The following is a 16,222-nucleotide window of genomic DNA, read 5'->3' on the forward strand; positions in this document are numbered from 1 at the left end:
ACAACCCCTCTGCACCAAGTGACACAAATACTCATATTAAGATCCGCCATATCTGTACAGCAAATTACTGTACTGTAACTTCTATAAATGGAGTATTATTGCACATATAGATCACTAAAGTAAGAAATAGCTATGCTAGGATATATAATTATCATCATCATCGTGTTAGTTCTGCTTGTCACTTTCACATAAAAAGAAAGGGGGGAATTCCTGAGCATGGCTTAATGACCTCTTTCAAGACATGAATGGGTGAAAAAAGAAATCTTTGGTCTATCAACACTGATTTACATCATATAAACTACTAGACTACTAACACCAAAAGTGACAACAATACGTTTGCCAAATACAGTATCTGAGAGTACACAAATATGCATTCAAAATTCTGATGATTAAATACAGTAAAAACCCCTAACTCAGACTACTGGAAGGGGAAGGTTGCCTGAGAATGATGTACAGTGTTATGCCTTTTTTTTAAAGTAGTCACCCAGCACTAGCCTTGAAACTCTAATATTTCATATGTTTTGCCAAACATTCAGCAAATGCTTGAATTTCAATGCCAACTACTGAATGTTGTCGTAGGTTTCATTTATAAACAGCCTCAACTAAATTTTCATAATTTAGCTTTCTAAACTGCTTCAATGTTGACTGTCCACTGTTAAAACCAAACATGGCCACACAATTTGAAAGTCTGTCTTTAGATTTCCTTATATTAGACACACACTGTTTAGAAATTCCACAGATGCCCCTTTGTCAAGGATTTTCAGTTTTACTTCAATGCACCGAAAGTCCGATAAAAGCGACATCTGGACTCCCCCCTGGACTTCCTCCTCCTTTCTTATGCAAAGAGACGTGCTTGTCATTCATGCATTTATTCTATAGTATCTCTCTCTCTCTCTCTCTCTCTCTCTCCCCACACTGGGCACTTCCATTTTACTTCACATATTTTTTGTCTTCGTCATCACCTTCATCTTCACCTTCCCATTCATTTTTGCCTTTGCTTTCAGTTCATTTTGACATTCACATTCACTTTCATATTCAGTTCCTTGCTCACTTTCACATTCACCTTCACACTATTTTCACTATCACTCATTTTGAATTTCCGTTTCACCTTCATTTGCAATTTTACTTTCTTACTTTCATGTTTACCTTTAGAATTACTTTCACTCACCTTCACTTTCACTCTCCCTTCTATTACTTTCACATTCCCCTTCACCTTCACTCACTTTCACCTTCACTTTCACCTTTACCTTCACTTTCATTTTCACCTCTTTCACCTTCATTTTCACCTTGACCTTTACTTTCACCTTGACCTTTACTTTCACCTTCATCTTCACTTGCACTTTCACCTTCATCTTCACCTTTACATTCATTTTCACCTTCACTTTCATCTTAACCATCACTTTCACATTCACCTTTACTTTCACCTTCATTTTCACCCTCACTTTCACCTTCACCTTCACTTTTGAATTCATTTTTACCATTACTTTCACCTTCACTTTCATTTTCTACTTCACTTTCACCTTCACTTTCACATTCCACCTTCAGTTCTGACTTCACTTTCATCTTCACTTTCACCTTCACTTTTCACTTTCACCTCTCTCTCCTGGACAGAGAGAGAGGAGGGACCAAGGTTATGCCTATCTCCCTCATTTGTTTATGGGAAAGGGGATGCCACTTGTCATTCCTGTATTATCTCTCTCTCTCTCTCTGCTGACTTTGACATTCACATTCACTTCCATGCTCTTTCACCTTCACCTTTACACTCATTTTCACAATTACTTTAATTTTCATTTTCAATTTCACCTTCACTTCTCTCTCTCTCTCTCTCCCTCCCATCTCAGGGAGGAAGGGAAGCGATGGAGGAAGAAAGAGAGGGAGGAGGGACGGATGTTATGGTATCTCCTCTGTTTGTTTGTTTATTCATTTATTCCAAGAGGCGGACTGCTTCTGGCTTTATCGGACTTTTTCTGATGCATAAGAAATTTGTCCAGTTGGCTCCTCCAGTCCGATAAAAGTGAATTCCGCTATACTGAAGTCCGTTATATCAAGGTTTTCCTGTATATATATATATATATATATATATATATATATATATATGTATATGTATATATACAGTATATATATATATATATATATATATATATATATATATATATATATACAGTATATATATATATATATATATATAAATATATATATATATGTAGAACCTCTTTGGTCCGGACCCCTTTGATCCGGACTTCTGTTAAATCGGACAAAATTTAAAAATAATAAGCTCCAAAAATATGTTGAAAGTAATTCTAAAGTCATTTTCAGTATCAGCGCGGAAAGCGATCGTCATTCGTTTAGTCTCGGATCACGCTAGGTCGCAACATGGGCGCCTGTTTAAACACACGCTAGCATTCATTCCATCAACTAGTTCACCAACCATTTTTATTTTTAGGCTGTATTTCAAAAGTTAATCCTCCTTACCATGCTCCTTAATGCAAGTGTAGCTTCTGCAATGAATTAAAGGTGTTAAAAGGAGGAGTTTGCTTACACAAAATTGGGTCAGAATATTCTGCAGTGTTTAATGATTATTGTAGGTTATTTTTTGTACTTAAATGTGCTTTACTTGTACATTAAACATTAGCTTCTTGCCCATATGGGCGTTATCAATATGCCAAAGATGACAATGTATTTTTTGCCTACATAAGTTTATTTTTATTCCAAATATTACAGTAAATTAATTAATTTATTTTTTGCCTACACAGGCCTTAGCCACTTACTACAATTTAAAATGTAGGCTAGTTTCTTGTCATGGCCTTACCTGTAAATTATGCAATACAAAACTATCGTACATGATTAGTTTGGTTATTTTAGTATCCTTTCATCTTTTGCAGTTACGCAGGGTTGACATATGCCACATATGTTAATAATTAACAAACATACCATATGTAGATAGTTTTTGGTATGAACTGGAGATTACCCTGATGGTCCGGATAATCTGCTAATTCAGATAACCCTTCCCCCCATATAGTCCGAATGAGAGAGGTTCTACTGTATATATATATATATATATATCCTTGGGGCAGGCGGTGGCTCAATCGGTAGAGAGGTGGCCTGTGGTCCTACTGGACCCAGGTTCAAATCCCCGCTGGGGCAGGGAACGGTTTAAGGATTTGAATTTCATGTAAAGCAGACTTTACCGATCTACCAGAAAACCTGCCAACATGTCTTAAAAATATCCCCGCTAATACCAATACACCAGTCCTGTATAAGACAGCCGTAGCATGTATTCAATATGGACAGTGGGTGCTAGCGCCGAAGTGGTGACATGTAGAGGTGTATCATATAAGTACAAGGACTACTCGGCCTTGGGACCAGGCTGTGAAGCCTATGCACAGAGTCAAAAAAAAAAAAAAAAAAAAAAAAAAAAAAAAAATCCATCCATCATCCAATCCTACTTTGCCCCATGAGGGGCATAGGAACCCGGGGCTAGGCAAGTTGGTCCTTACATTTAAGATGAGAGTGACCAGCCTCACTCATTCCTGAGTGGCATTAGGTGAGCAATAACCCCAACTATCCCTTGGATATAAACCTTTACTGGCTCAATTCGACTGGAGCGCCGCCATTACCCGCTAAACCACCAAGTCCCATAATTTGGTTATATGGTTACCATCCAGCATAGTAAATGGTTTCCTGGTGTACAGCAAACCATTTAGCTTATCACTCAGTGTAGAGTCATCCATAAGCAGAAGGAACTGGAAAGAATGAAGTAAAGAAAGACAGAAGAGGAAGGAAGGAAAGGAGGGAGGAGAGGAAAGGGCAAACATCTGAGTGGTATATATATATATATATATATATATATACACAGTACATCCCCACAATACTCGAGTTCTGAGTATGCAATCCCCCTTGTAAACGAGGATCTATTATTTTTTTATTGTAGTGTATTTTTTATTAGTATGCGAACTGAACTCCTTGTAAGCGAGACGGGCAGCGAAGAGTGGCCCAAATCTGGGGTTACCCTGAGTACACAACATTGCCCCCCCAAGAAGTGATAACGGGTAAAGGTGGGCAACCATATTCTTGTTGGTTTAGTAAGCCATATCCTTGTTGATTTACCTAGTAAAGCCATAATCTTGTTGGTTTACTTTCTCTTAGGTAATATGTCTTAGATAGTTTCCCTGTACAGCACAATACTTAGGTCTGAAAGGCGTCTCAAGAGGTGCCCAAGAAGAGGGGTGCCGCCCATATGTAATTTTTCCCATAAGTTTATGTTTTCACAGTACATGAATTCCTAGTACACAACGTCCTCTGCCACAGATATAGGCGCGTACTAGGGGGATGTACTGTATATATTAGTGGTAGGTGGGAGCACTCACCATCCACTCACTCGATGTAGTGCTGCTCTCATGTGTCTGCCCTTTCCTCTCCTCCATCCTTCTTTCCTTCTATCCTCTTCTGGCTTTCTTTCCTTCATTCTTTCCTCGTCCTTCTGCCTATGGGTGATCTTACACTCCCTCTTCTGTCTTTCTTTCCTATATTCTTTCTTCTTCCTTCTGCCTGTGGGTGACCGACCCTACACTGAGTGACAAGCCAAATGGTTTCCTGTACACCAGGAAACCATTTACTAAGCTGGGTGGTAACCATATAACTACATTATGGTGCCTGGTTGTTTAGTAGGTAATAATGGCGCTCCAAACGGACTAAGCCAGTGAAGGCTTATACCCAAGGGGTGGTTGGGGTTTATTGTTCATGTAATGCCACTCCGGGAGGAGTGAGACGGGTAACTCTCATCTTTAATGTCAGGACCAACATGCCTAGCCCCGGGCTCCTACGCTCCTCATAGGGAAACACAGGATTGGATGATGGATGGATGGATGGATATATATATATATATATATATATATATATATATATATATATATATATATATATATATATATATATAATTTATTAATATATATAGGCGACCCCAACTTTCGCGGGGGTTAGGGGACACAGACCCCCACAAAAGTGGATTTTCCACAAACAATTTCCGACCCCCCTAGACCCATACCATTCGTAAAGACATAACCCCTGGAAGGCACTTAAATCAATTTCAACACCTCAAAACAGCCTAAACCATCAAAAACAAACCCTATTCAACACAAAATAACAGTAAATGGTAAGGTTCTAAGAGTCTGTAGTGTACCGTACGTAACCATGTAACTGACAAACTGATACAGCCAATACATTATAAAATACTGTAACTACAGTTGTAGGTTAGGTTAAAATCAATCTGAACACCTAAAATTAACCTAAACTATCTAAATCATTACCTATGCAACACAAAACAACTGTGGTAATTTATACAGTACAGTTAAGAGTAAGGTTGTATGAGGCTGGAATAAATAGTTTGCAGGTGACTTCCACAGAAAACGGCTGAAGTGCAAGACAGGCACACATAGCAGTGTGATCCGGTGGAAATCATTTACTAAATAATTCACCACACCTTATTATAACTTTACTCATTACAAAAAAAAAAAAAAATGCTTACCTCGAACACAGGTGACTTGCTTGAAGATGATGATGACAATGATAACAGTGATGACGATGATTATTAGCCATGCAGTTACCGATGACAGATGATGATGAAGATGATGAGAAGTGTAACTGCATGGCATAAGGAGTCTAGTTTGACTCCTCCTCATCTCCACGCCTGCCATCATTGCCGACAGGCGGAGGGTCTATCTATCTATCTATTGCCAGACGCCTCAATCCCGTTTGGGGTGGCCACAAACAAATCGCCTCCAAGTCGCCCTGTCCCCCGCCATTTCACTGCCCTGCTCCCAACTCACACCCCCCTCTCTCATATACCTCTCCACCCCATCCCTCCATCTCATCCTCGCCCTCCCCCTCCCTCTTTCCCCCTCCACCTCACTCACATACACTCTCTTCGTCAGTCTTTCACCCTCCATCCTCTCCACATGGTCAAACCACCTCAGTGTGTTCCTCATCAAGGTCATTCATTAAGGAAGAGGAAGAAGATGCCACTGCAGGCTCAGGCTCGGACACAGGTGAAGGAGCTGTCACAGGTGTGGCCTGTCAATGGAGGAACATGGTGATGGGCAATTGTGACTGGCGTTTCTTCATGTCCATGAGCAATGACTTGTAGGGGGCTATGGCCTGGTCAATACTGTTTTGAATTTTAACTGCCCTCACCATGTAGGGGTCCATCTTGTAGATGGCGGACTTGAAGCTGGAGGCAATCCGCATCACGTTCACCAAACTCCCTAGTGTAAGGCCTTCCTGTGGCTGTCCACCGGGAGTATCATCGTCACCCTCCTCCTCCTCCTCACTCGCCAACTGAACAAGCTTCGCCAGCTCCTCCTCATGGCCACAAACGAGCTCCATGACTTCCTGTTCTTCCATGACTTCAAAACCTTCACGTCCAACTTGCCTCACCAGCTGCACAGTCCTCCGAACTGCCTGCTGTACCTGCTCACTTGGTGCAAAACCTGCAAAATCATGCACACTTGCTGGCCACAGATTCCTCCAACAGGAATTCACTGTCTGTGGCTTCACCTCCTTCACTGCAGCTTCCACAATCATGAGGCAGTCAGCGATTGTGAAGCCCTTCCAATAATCCATGACGCTAAGGTCAGGATTATCGTCGCGGGCAGAGTGCATCCTGGCCATGGACTGACGAGTGTAATAAGCCTTAAAAGGCTCTTATTACACCTTGGTTCAGTGGCTGAATCAAGGAGGTTGTGTCTGGTGGCAGGACCTCCACATCATCACACATTCCCTTGAGAGAATGTGGGTGGCTAGGAGCATTGTCCAGCACCAGTAAGATTTTGCAGGGCGGGCCCAAGCTTTGCAGGTACAAACGCACCTCCGGCAAAAAGCAGTTGTGGAACCAGTCCAGGAAGATGACACTGGTAGTCCACACCTTTTTGTTGCTCATCCAGTGGACAGGAAGGAGGTTCTTGCTGCAGTGCTTGAGTGCCCATGGGTTCTTTGACTTGCAAATAAACCCGGGTTTAATCATGCGCTCGGCAGCATTGGCACAGAGAACCAAGGTGCACCGATCCTTGGCTGCCTTAAACCCGGGCACCCTCCTCTCCTGCCTGGATACGTAGGTGCATTCAGGCATCTTCTTCCAATACAAGTCTGACTCACTGACGTTGAAGACATGCTCAGGCTTGTACCCTTCTCCCCAATGATTTCCTAGAAGGTATCAGGGAAGGCTGCTGCAGCAGCATGGTCGGCTGACCCCGATTCCCCCGTCATCTTCAGGTTGTGCAAGGCAAACTGCTTCCTGAAGCGGTCGAACCACTCCTTGCTGGTGGTAAATGCTGAAGAAGGGGGGTAGCAAATGGACTGGGGTCGGTACTGGTGCCAGGGGTATTGGGGTTCACCGGGGGGGGAGGACTTAGCTGCTCATACAGCGACTTAGGTTTAGCATGGATGACAGTGTTATCAATGGGACTGTCTTTTCAGTGTTGATCTTGGATCCACAACGAAACGACATTCTCCATCTTCACCACAGCTTTGTTGCACACTTGCGACACGTGCTTAACTGGGAATGGTGCTGTGGCCAGGTAAGACTCCTGAATGTTTGCCTCATTTCTCTTAATGTGCCGTGCTCTCGTTGACCTCATACTTTTTCCCCACAGCTGTGTAACTCATGCTCTCCCGCAGCAAGTCAAGCTGCTTCACCTTCTTCCCCAGGGTCATTACCTTTTTCTTGCGCTTAGGGGCGGTGCCCTGGGCACCATGAGAGGCAGCACGCTTAGGACCCATAGTTAACTGATGGTCGAGTTAGTGCACAGAGAAAAATGTACAAAAATCACTCACAAATAAACTATACCTGCTCAGTGTAACACCTGTAAATCACAGAAAAAAGGGGATTTTTTTACCTCAAAGGAATGAGGGAACAATGCATGAACCAATACGGCACTTTCTATAGCTTTAGGGTACGGGATCACATAGGGTGTGCATGTGCAAACAAAACTAAACCACCATAAATCACTTATTCATGATCAATAATTCAGTTATTAAACATAAAAAATTCGTTTATAACCTCTGAGGTATGTGAGAACAATGCACGACCTAGTATGGCACTTTCTATAACCTTAGGGTACGAGATCAGTCCTAGGGTGGGCATGTGTAAACACAACTTACCACCATAAATCACTTATTCACAAACAATAATTCAGTTCTTATACATAAATAAGGCCATTAACCCGCGCCGTCCCGGCGACGTGAATTAACGCAGCAACATTGCAAGGTCCCTAATTTTACTATTTTCAATTTTCGCGAGTGATTTCGCGAGTGATTTTTGGCACGTATACACGGGACACCTTCCTCTATTCCTCTACAAGATGCCAAGCAGGAACAATGCCTTACACCACATAACCTTCCCCCCCCCTGCACGCCATTGTCTCGACAATTCACCTGTTACCAGTGACCTGGCCAATAAAGACATTCAGAGCCAGAGTGATTCCCCAATCGATGACAATGTGGAGGACAAAGTTTAGAGGAAGAAACAGTCAGAAATGATGATCAGGTAATGTGGGAAAAAAAAGGTCATGAATGGTGATGAGTTAGTGAGTGAAACAATGCTTATAATGCCTAAATTACTGTTTGAAAACCAATATACTCTTGTAGTACATATAAATTCGTAGCAAGTAAATAAATAAATACTGTTTACGAGTGGATAAAATAGTTACCCTCCCACAGAACTCGTTTTCTTTGGTGCCAGCCTGTTAGAAAACCCAGTCAGGTAAGGAAGTACTCGCACCTAAATCCGGTATTTTAAACCTCAGGTGAGCGATTTCTCTATGAATTTTTGATGTTTCTCACCAAAAGCGGATGTTTGAGCCAAAAAAAAAAAAAAGGTCCAAAAACTTCGGGATGGGGCGGGTTAACCCCTTAACCGCGGAGTGTCACTTTCGTGACGCTTGGGAGCAAGGGATCATACCGCGGGGCGTCGCTTTTGTGATTCTGTGTTATTTTGAATTCACCCGGGCTTCCAAGTGGGGGCTTGTATCATCTATCAGTACTGCCAATGTCCAACACCAGTCAGCACTCCTAATCTCATCTGTACTCCCATCCATTGTTGACAATTTAGCCATTTCTCTCCGTTCTTGACTCCCCTCCCTACTCCCCCTCCATTACCCTATCCTCTCGCCTGTCTGGCCGTGCTACGCTAAGTAAATCATCCCTGGAATTTTTCACTGATTTCATCCATTGAAATAAGCCCTATGTCCTATTCTTATACCAAATAATATATACAAAAAAGAAAGAAGATAAGTGAGAGTGCCATACACCTGGAATTGGCTAATTATCACCTGACAACACCTCACGTGCACTCGTTCGCTAATTTTCGCTGTTTTTTTCCCCTTGAAATATGCCGTATAATCTATTTTCGTAATAAATATACATGTAAGGAGGGAAGGGAGAAGCCTAAGTGATATTTACATTCACCTGGAACTACCTAATTTATATTGTATTGTCTAGATTTCCTGCCAATCATTTCAGTGCTAGACATAGCTGTTTCAAGAGCTAACATTGGTAGCTCTGAATATCCCCTCAGTAGGCCTCTACCCCGGCCCTCCGTTATCAGTTTACTCTCATCTTCCGAAGTGAGGGTACGTATGTTTCTTCTTGCTGACTTCAAGGACTTTTTCACCCCCATGCAAAGGGCCCTGTGACCTTTACCCCCTACTAAACCTCGCGTGGAAAGAGGTAAAGGGCTGACAATTGATAAAAGAGTGACTACGATCTTTCTATTGAGTAAAACAGTGCAAGTGGAATTGTAAATAATGTGTAAATGATGTGTAAACAGCAAGTGAAAGTAATGAATGTAAATATACGTGAACAATGGAAAATAGTTTTATAAGTTACTTCAAGTGACAGTGCATAACACAGTGTAAATAAAATAGAAATGTAAATAACGTAAATAAAATAGAGAACGTAAATAGAAATGTAAATGAGTAGTATTACAAGAATACGAGTATATACCCTAGGAGTAATGAAAGTGAAAGTTTCACTCTAGCATGTCTGCGTTATGAGAGTGAAGATGAAAGTGACATTCACTCTCAATGCTAGTATACAGGACGAGAAAGTGAATGCTACGTATTTTACTGAAAGAAATTGAATCCCTACAGTGACAATAAACTAATACTACTGAAGGAAACTTATGGATAAAGACTGTAGATATATATAAGTGTTATATAGTAATAGAAATATAAAGTGTGAGGGGTTTTATGAATAATAAATGACAGAGTACTAAGAGCGAACTAGTGCCAGTGTGACGATCAGATGTGCTCGTAATTTCCATTGCTTTCACAGTGTTTTTTTTTTTGAGTATGGATCCCAAACTACTTGAAAATTGTAGAATAGTGTTTATAGTGTTTGTATCTGGCTGTGGTAATCATATTACGGGTTGTTGGGAAGTGTAAAGTGGAGACTTCGTTACCCTACTTCAGAGGTCTCCACAAGTCCTACGGTAACCGACGAAGGCTCAACAATCATTCCAGGAGAAAGCTGAAGGTATGTGCCATAAGCATATGTAATTTTATTATTCTAGGACTAATAACTGATTTTTGGCAAATATTTTTTGAGAGTCTGTCGGAGCCCAAATAACCCCATGGGACACGCAAGTCATTGGTAAACAAGCCCGCGGTGTAGGGGTTAATAACCTCTAAGTTTTAGGGGAGCAATTCACGAACCAGTACAGTACGGCACTTTTTTCAACCTTAGGGTGGGGGATCACTCCTGGGGTGCACATGTGTGATCACAATTTTAACAATAAATCACTTAAGCCCAATCATGTACAGTAGAAGTCCGATTTTTCGGCATCTATGGGACCAGGCAAGTGCCAAAATATCAAAATTGCCGAATTATCGAAAACCCTACCCACTCAGTACCTTATATGTTTCGGTGAACACTATCATCATTACTCATATCATTACAAATGTGTTTGGAGAGAGTACTGTATACTGTTTGATACTGTACAATACTGTAATGAATACAGTACTATACATGAATATGAAAAATAAAGAAATTAGTGAACATACTGTATATAAATGTAATGGTACAGTAGGCCTACAAGTTCACATGCACTTACCTAAACTTATAGTAGGTTCCTTATTTACATATGTACAATAGAAGGGGTTGATTGGAGTCTGCTACTGCTGGAAGAAGTCCCCAGCAGTAGAGGGTCCTGCAACAGGCTCTATGGACTCTTCTCCCTGTTGCTGCAGCAGTAGAGCTTGAGGTTCAGAGACTGCTGTTGGTTCTGTTATTTTCATCTCAGCATAGAACATTTTGGCTTTTTCTATGATAAGAGGCCCCGAAATAGGTTCCCTTCAGAACGCTGAGCCACAAACCACCTATGCAGCACTTCATCCAGCTCACTCAACTTTGCTTTTTTCATTGCTTTCCTCTGGTCATACCGGAGGCCTGAGAAACAAATTTAAATAGATCATTTTTCTGTTTCTTTATATCATAGATGGTAGAGAAGCTTACGTTAAACTCATCCATAATCTGTTTCCTACTCATGCCAGCCTCTAATTTTTTCAACAGCTCAATTTTCCGAGCAATAGTCAACATCTTATGTGTACGCTTCTTGCTAACACCAGTTAACTTTCCACACGTGGAGGCCATTTTCAAAGCATGCAGAAGATGTTTATACTGTTCACAACACACGGCTGGTCCACTCAGGTGTTACAAAGCTCCTGTCTGATGTTACGGTGCTTACAGCACACTCGAATAGTAATTTCAGAGGCATTTTGGTACGAAGTTCACAAAGCACACAGAAAAATCAAGAGAAGTCGGCAGCAGCACGGCAACAACTCGGAAGAATGGCGGAAGAATGGCGAAACAGATTCTCTTTCCCATGCTAGACTCACTACATGTTTGTCCTCTCTTTATGCTATAGGAGAAAGAGCTAGCCTCTGAGCTTCATGGCAGTGGTAGACTCGTTCCATCACTTTCACTATCTCACTCACTAAGGCGGGTAAAGGCGGGTAGCTAGCTGGCGAGCCTCATGGAGAATTTCAAGACTGACGAAAAAAATCGGAGAATCTGCCGAACGATCGGAGATTTTCGTAAATGGGACTATTTCTCAAAACTGCCAAAATGTCAGATTTGCCGGGGAATTGGATGCCGAAATATTGGACTTTTACTGTATATCACTTTTTATACATAAATTAGGCCATTAATAATCTCTAAGATGTATGGAAGCAGTTCACGTATCAGTACAGTACGGCACTTTTTTCAACCTTAGGGTAGGGGATCACATCTGGGATGTGCACATGTGATCACAATTTATCAAAATAATCACTTAATCATGAAAAATACTGCACTTCTTACCTCTTCTGTACGGTGCAGCAAGGCACTTACACTCACAGATACCTTAGCAAGCATGAAAGCAATGAAAGATCACAAAAAATTAGAGAGAAAAATGGCTTTGCTGAGGCGGTAACACTCGTGGTGGTGGTCAGGCAAAGACTGAGACCGGGTGAGAGACGTGGGGGATGAGAGTGGGACAGTGACAATGGGCAATAGACAACAGGAGGAAGCTTGTTTTAGGGCAAGAACAAACCAACACCACAAAAGAGCCTGCAAATGACTGGGGCTGCACTTGTGAAAGTTGGACTCTCTCTTCTATAAAAATCCACGAACAAGTGAATCCGTGAATGTGGATTCCATGAAAGTGGGGGGTCACCTGTTTATATAGATAGATAGACAGATAGATAGATAGACAGATATCTATCTATCTATCTACATATATATATATATATATATATATATATATATATATATATATATATATATATATATATACTGTATATATATATATATATATATATATATATATATATATATACATATATATATATATATATATTTATGTATATATATATGTATATATATATATATATAAGTAACCCCTCCAATATCCGACGTAATAGAGCCATAGGCAGGTCCGGATGGTGGTCCTGTCCAGATACTGGGCCCCAGCTTCTGGACTTGTACTTATGGACCCTAACTCAGAAAAACACCTATATAACTCCCTCTGGACATGCATAGCACCTATTTAAGACCCAAATCACACCAATAAGGGACATAAAAGACTGAAATAAATGCAAAAGAAGCATAAAATGAGGTTTTTGAGGCAGGTTCATACAATTTTCAACATTCTGGGTACTTACAAGTCCTTGGCTCCTGGACTGGTAGTTATGGACCCTAACCTAGCCTAACTCAGAAAAACACCTCCCTACTGCACATGCATAGCACCTAAGACACAGCATATTCACACCAATAAGGGACATAAAAGAGTGAAATGAGGTGTCTGAGGTACATATAGTATGGAAAATACAGTAGAGTACAGTATGAAACATTCTGCCTACTTACAGCAAGTCCATGGCCATCTCGATGAATAACTGCCTCCTCTCAGACTCTGACAGTAAGAAGGATTTCCTGAAGCACTTGCAGTACACTGTTCATAAAGTCTTGCACTGAACTTAGTCATTCGCACTCAGAAGTCCATTCTCTTCACAGTGCGCACTCTTGTCTAACTTATGCTCCATTGTAACTTAATAAGTGTTGCACTCCGCACTTTAAGTTTTTCCACTATTATAACCATTTTCTAAAGCAAAAACACACGTCTATTTACGTTAAATTTAGTCCAAAAATTGTTTGTCTTTTCACTCACGACTGTAAATCCTTAACACAATGCACTGTTTTTTTCACTGCACAACACTGTAAATTCCCATGTGGTCTAGTGGAGAAGTTCTTGGGGTCTATTCACTGTCAGAGTCCGAGAGTATCGCTGGCAGGTGACCTAGGGGTGCATCGCTGGGTCGTGGTGATGGCGTACCCACTGCAGACGACTCTGAAGACAAACGCAAACTCACGTCGAGCGGTGACTCCACCGTGGCTGATGTGCTGGGCTGTGGCTCGGAGCATAAGGGCCTGTCTTGGGGAAGCAACGGAGTGGAGCCAGGGCTGGGCACAGCAGGGGTCACGGGCCTGAAAAAACTGTCAATCATTGATTGACACAAGGAACGATGATTCTGACGATTAATGATGCGCTGCCTGAAAGAACGCACTTCCTCCACAAGTCCCAAGGGCCCCATCTCCCTGTCGCAGTCCGGATGTTCCAGGTAGTCCAGAACGAACTCTAGGTGTTCCCGGAGTGCGCTCAGCTCGGGGATGGCTGGAGTTGTGTCATGCTGAGAGGAGTCCGCATCATCGTCGTTGTCCTTGTCAGAATCTTCAAGCTGGGTACTGACACCTGCAACTGAAGATGCGATCTCAATAGCAGACAGGGTCTGATACCCAGGATCGCCCTCGTCGTCATCCAACCACTCATGCACGTAGTCCACATCAACATCGTCGCCATGCGTACATAGACGTGCATAGAAGTCATCCACGTCTAAACCTAGGAAATCATACTCCACATCCGTTCCGAGAAGCAGACGAGACCAACCACTTTCTAGAGTCTTGACAGGGATTTCCTTCCATGCACTGGCTCAGTTGTAGATTGCAGACTTGATGTTGTAGCGGCGAAGGTTTTCCAAAGTCCGCTGCCCTTGCGTGTCCCGTCCCTCCCTGCACTCGTCCTCGTCCTCGAGAACAACCATCACCTCATCCAGGAACTTCCTTCGATACAGCCTCATCATTGCCACGATCACTCCTTGGTCCATTGGTTGGATGAGAGCAGTCATATTAGGTGGCAGAAACATGCACCTACTATGGCCATTCTCAGCCACTAAGTACTAGGCGCACGGGTGGGCAGGTGCATTGTCGAGGAGAAGGAGGGCCTTTACCTGGTCGCATGGGATTCCCAGTTTCTCCGTCTGGTAATGTATGACCTCCCTGACGAAATGGCGGTAGAACCAGTCTTTGAAGATCTGGGCCGTAAACCATGCCTTCAAAGAATGGTACCAGACGACAGGAAGGACATCCATCACCCCACGAAGACACCGAGGCTGCTTTGCACAGCCAACAATAACGGGCTTAAGCCGGTGCATGCCATTAACACTGGCACAACACGAAGCAGATATCCGTTGCTTGGAGAGCTTGCGGCCAGGTACACGCTTCTCCGTCTCCTCAGCTAGAGTGTTCATTGGCAAAGAGCGATAGAGTAAACCAGTTTCGTCAGCGTTGTAGCCTTGACCGAGAGTGAGGCCCTCCCTGTCGATCAAGCCCTTCACCTTGTGCCGAAACTCGTCAACTCCATCCTCGTTAGCATCCAAAGCTTCGCCATGAGCTTTACGGTTGGTAAGGCCATGCCATAACTTAAACGCGAAGAGCCAACCCTCGGATGCCTTGAAGTCTAGGGCATCGTGAAGCCTTGCGAACTTCTCAGCAGCAGCCTTCAGCTCCATACCACGTACCATCACACCAGCAGCACGTTGCTGTCGATACCAAATCAACGTGGAGCAGTCGACTTCAGCAAACTTGGGAATAAACATCACCTTCCTCTCCACGTTGCATTTGCTTCTCGACGAGAAGTCAGCCGTGTACCGCATGAGTTTGTCTCGGGATCTCTTAATATCAAACAAAGTAGATCGGGCCAGGTTGAACTCGCTGAGGATGCGGGAAGAAGACCACCCCGCATCTACTTTCTCCAATATCTCCCGCATCTCCTCCAGAGTCAACACCACTCTCTTCCTCTTCTCAGGCGGCGGGGCCATCATCACACACACAAAGGAGAGGCACGAGAGCAGCAGGAGTGCCTGCAGCAGGTAAGGCACCACCATAAAAGCGAGCACGTGGGCAGCCATGACGACGAGTGTGCACTTGCGACGAGAGACAGGGGGAAAGTGGGGAGGATGCAGGGGCGCTCTAGCGGACGTTGGAGGAATGATGCACCACAACAAAGCTGTCCCGCGCCCCGCGCGCCAAGTTCAAATTACAGGTGGGATTTTTTTTTTTTTTCCCTATTTTTTTGCGGTTTTCAGACCATTTTGGGAATATTGGATCCCGGGACGATTATGTCCGGTTAGTGGGGATGTTCGGATATTAGAGGGATTACTATATATATATATATATATATATATATATATATACACAGTACCCTCGTGTCCAGCACGCGTTAGTCCAGCACGATTCGAGTCCAGCTCGGTGAGCAATTAATCAGTATTATTTAATACGATTTAATTACTGCAACACGAGTGTGTTAGCATAACACGCACAGAGCTCCGAGAAGTGGGCCAAATCCGCAGAGTTCACT

General features: G+C 42.7%; 1 protein-coding gene across 1 annotated transcript in view; it reads right to left on the reverse strand.

The window, feature by feature from the left end:
- The window catches only part of LOC145401265 (uncharacterized), a 308,557-nt gene that overhangs the window by 140,025 nt on the left and 152,310 nt on the right, over positions 1-16,222 (reverse strand). Inside the window, exons 18-22 of the mRNA XM_080273595.1 lie at positions 7,612-7,779; positions 7,244-7,362; positions 6,863-7,097; positions 6,190-6,669; positions 5,965-6,069 (exon numbers count right to left, since the gene is read on the reverse strand). Of these exons, the coding sequence (XP_080129721.1) occupies positions 5,965-6,069; positions 6,190-6,669; positions 6,863-7,097; positions 7,244-7,362; positions 7,612-7,779 (1,107 nt within the window). The remainder of the gene's footprint in view (positions 1-5,964; positions 6,070-6,189; positions 6,670-6,862; positions 7,098-7,243; positions 7,363-7,611; positions 7,780-16,222) is intronic.

The sequence above is a fragment of the Coenobita brevimanus genome, chromosome 6, assembly GCF_032717465.1.
Source record: "Coenobita brevimanus isolate Jiangsu-jjx chromosome 6, ASM3271746v2, whole genome shotgun sequence".
Lineage (NCBI taxonomy): Eukaryota > Metazoa > Arthropoda > Malacostraca > Decapoda > Coenobitidae > Coenobita > Coenobita brevimanus.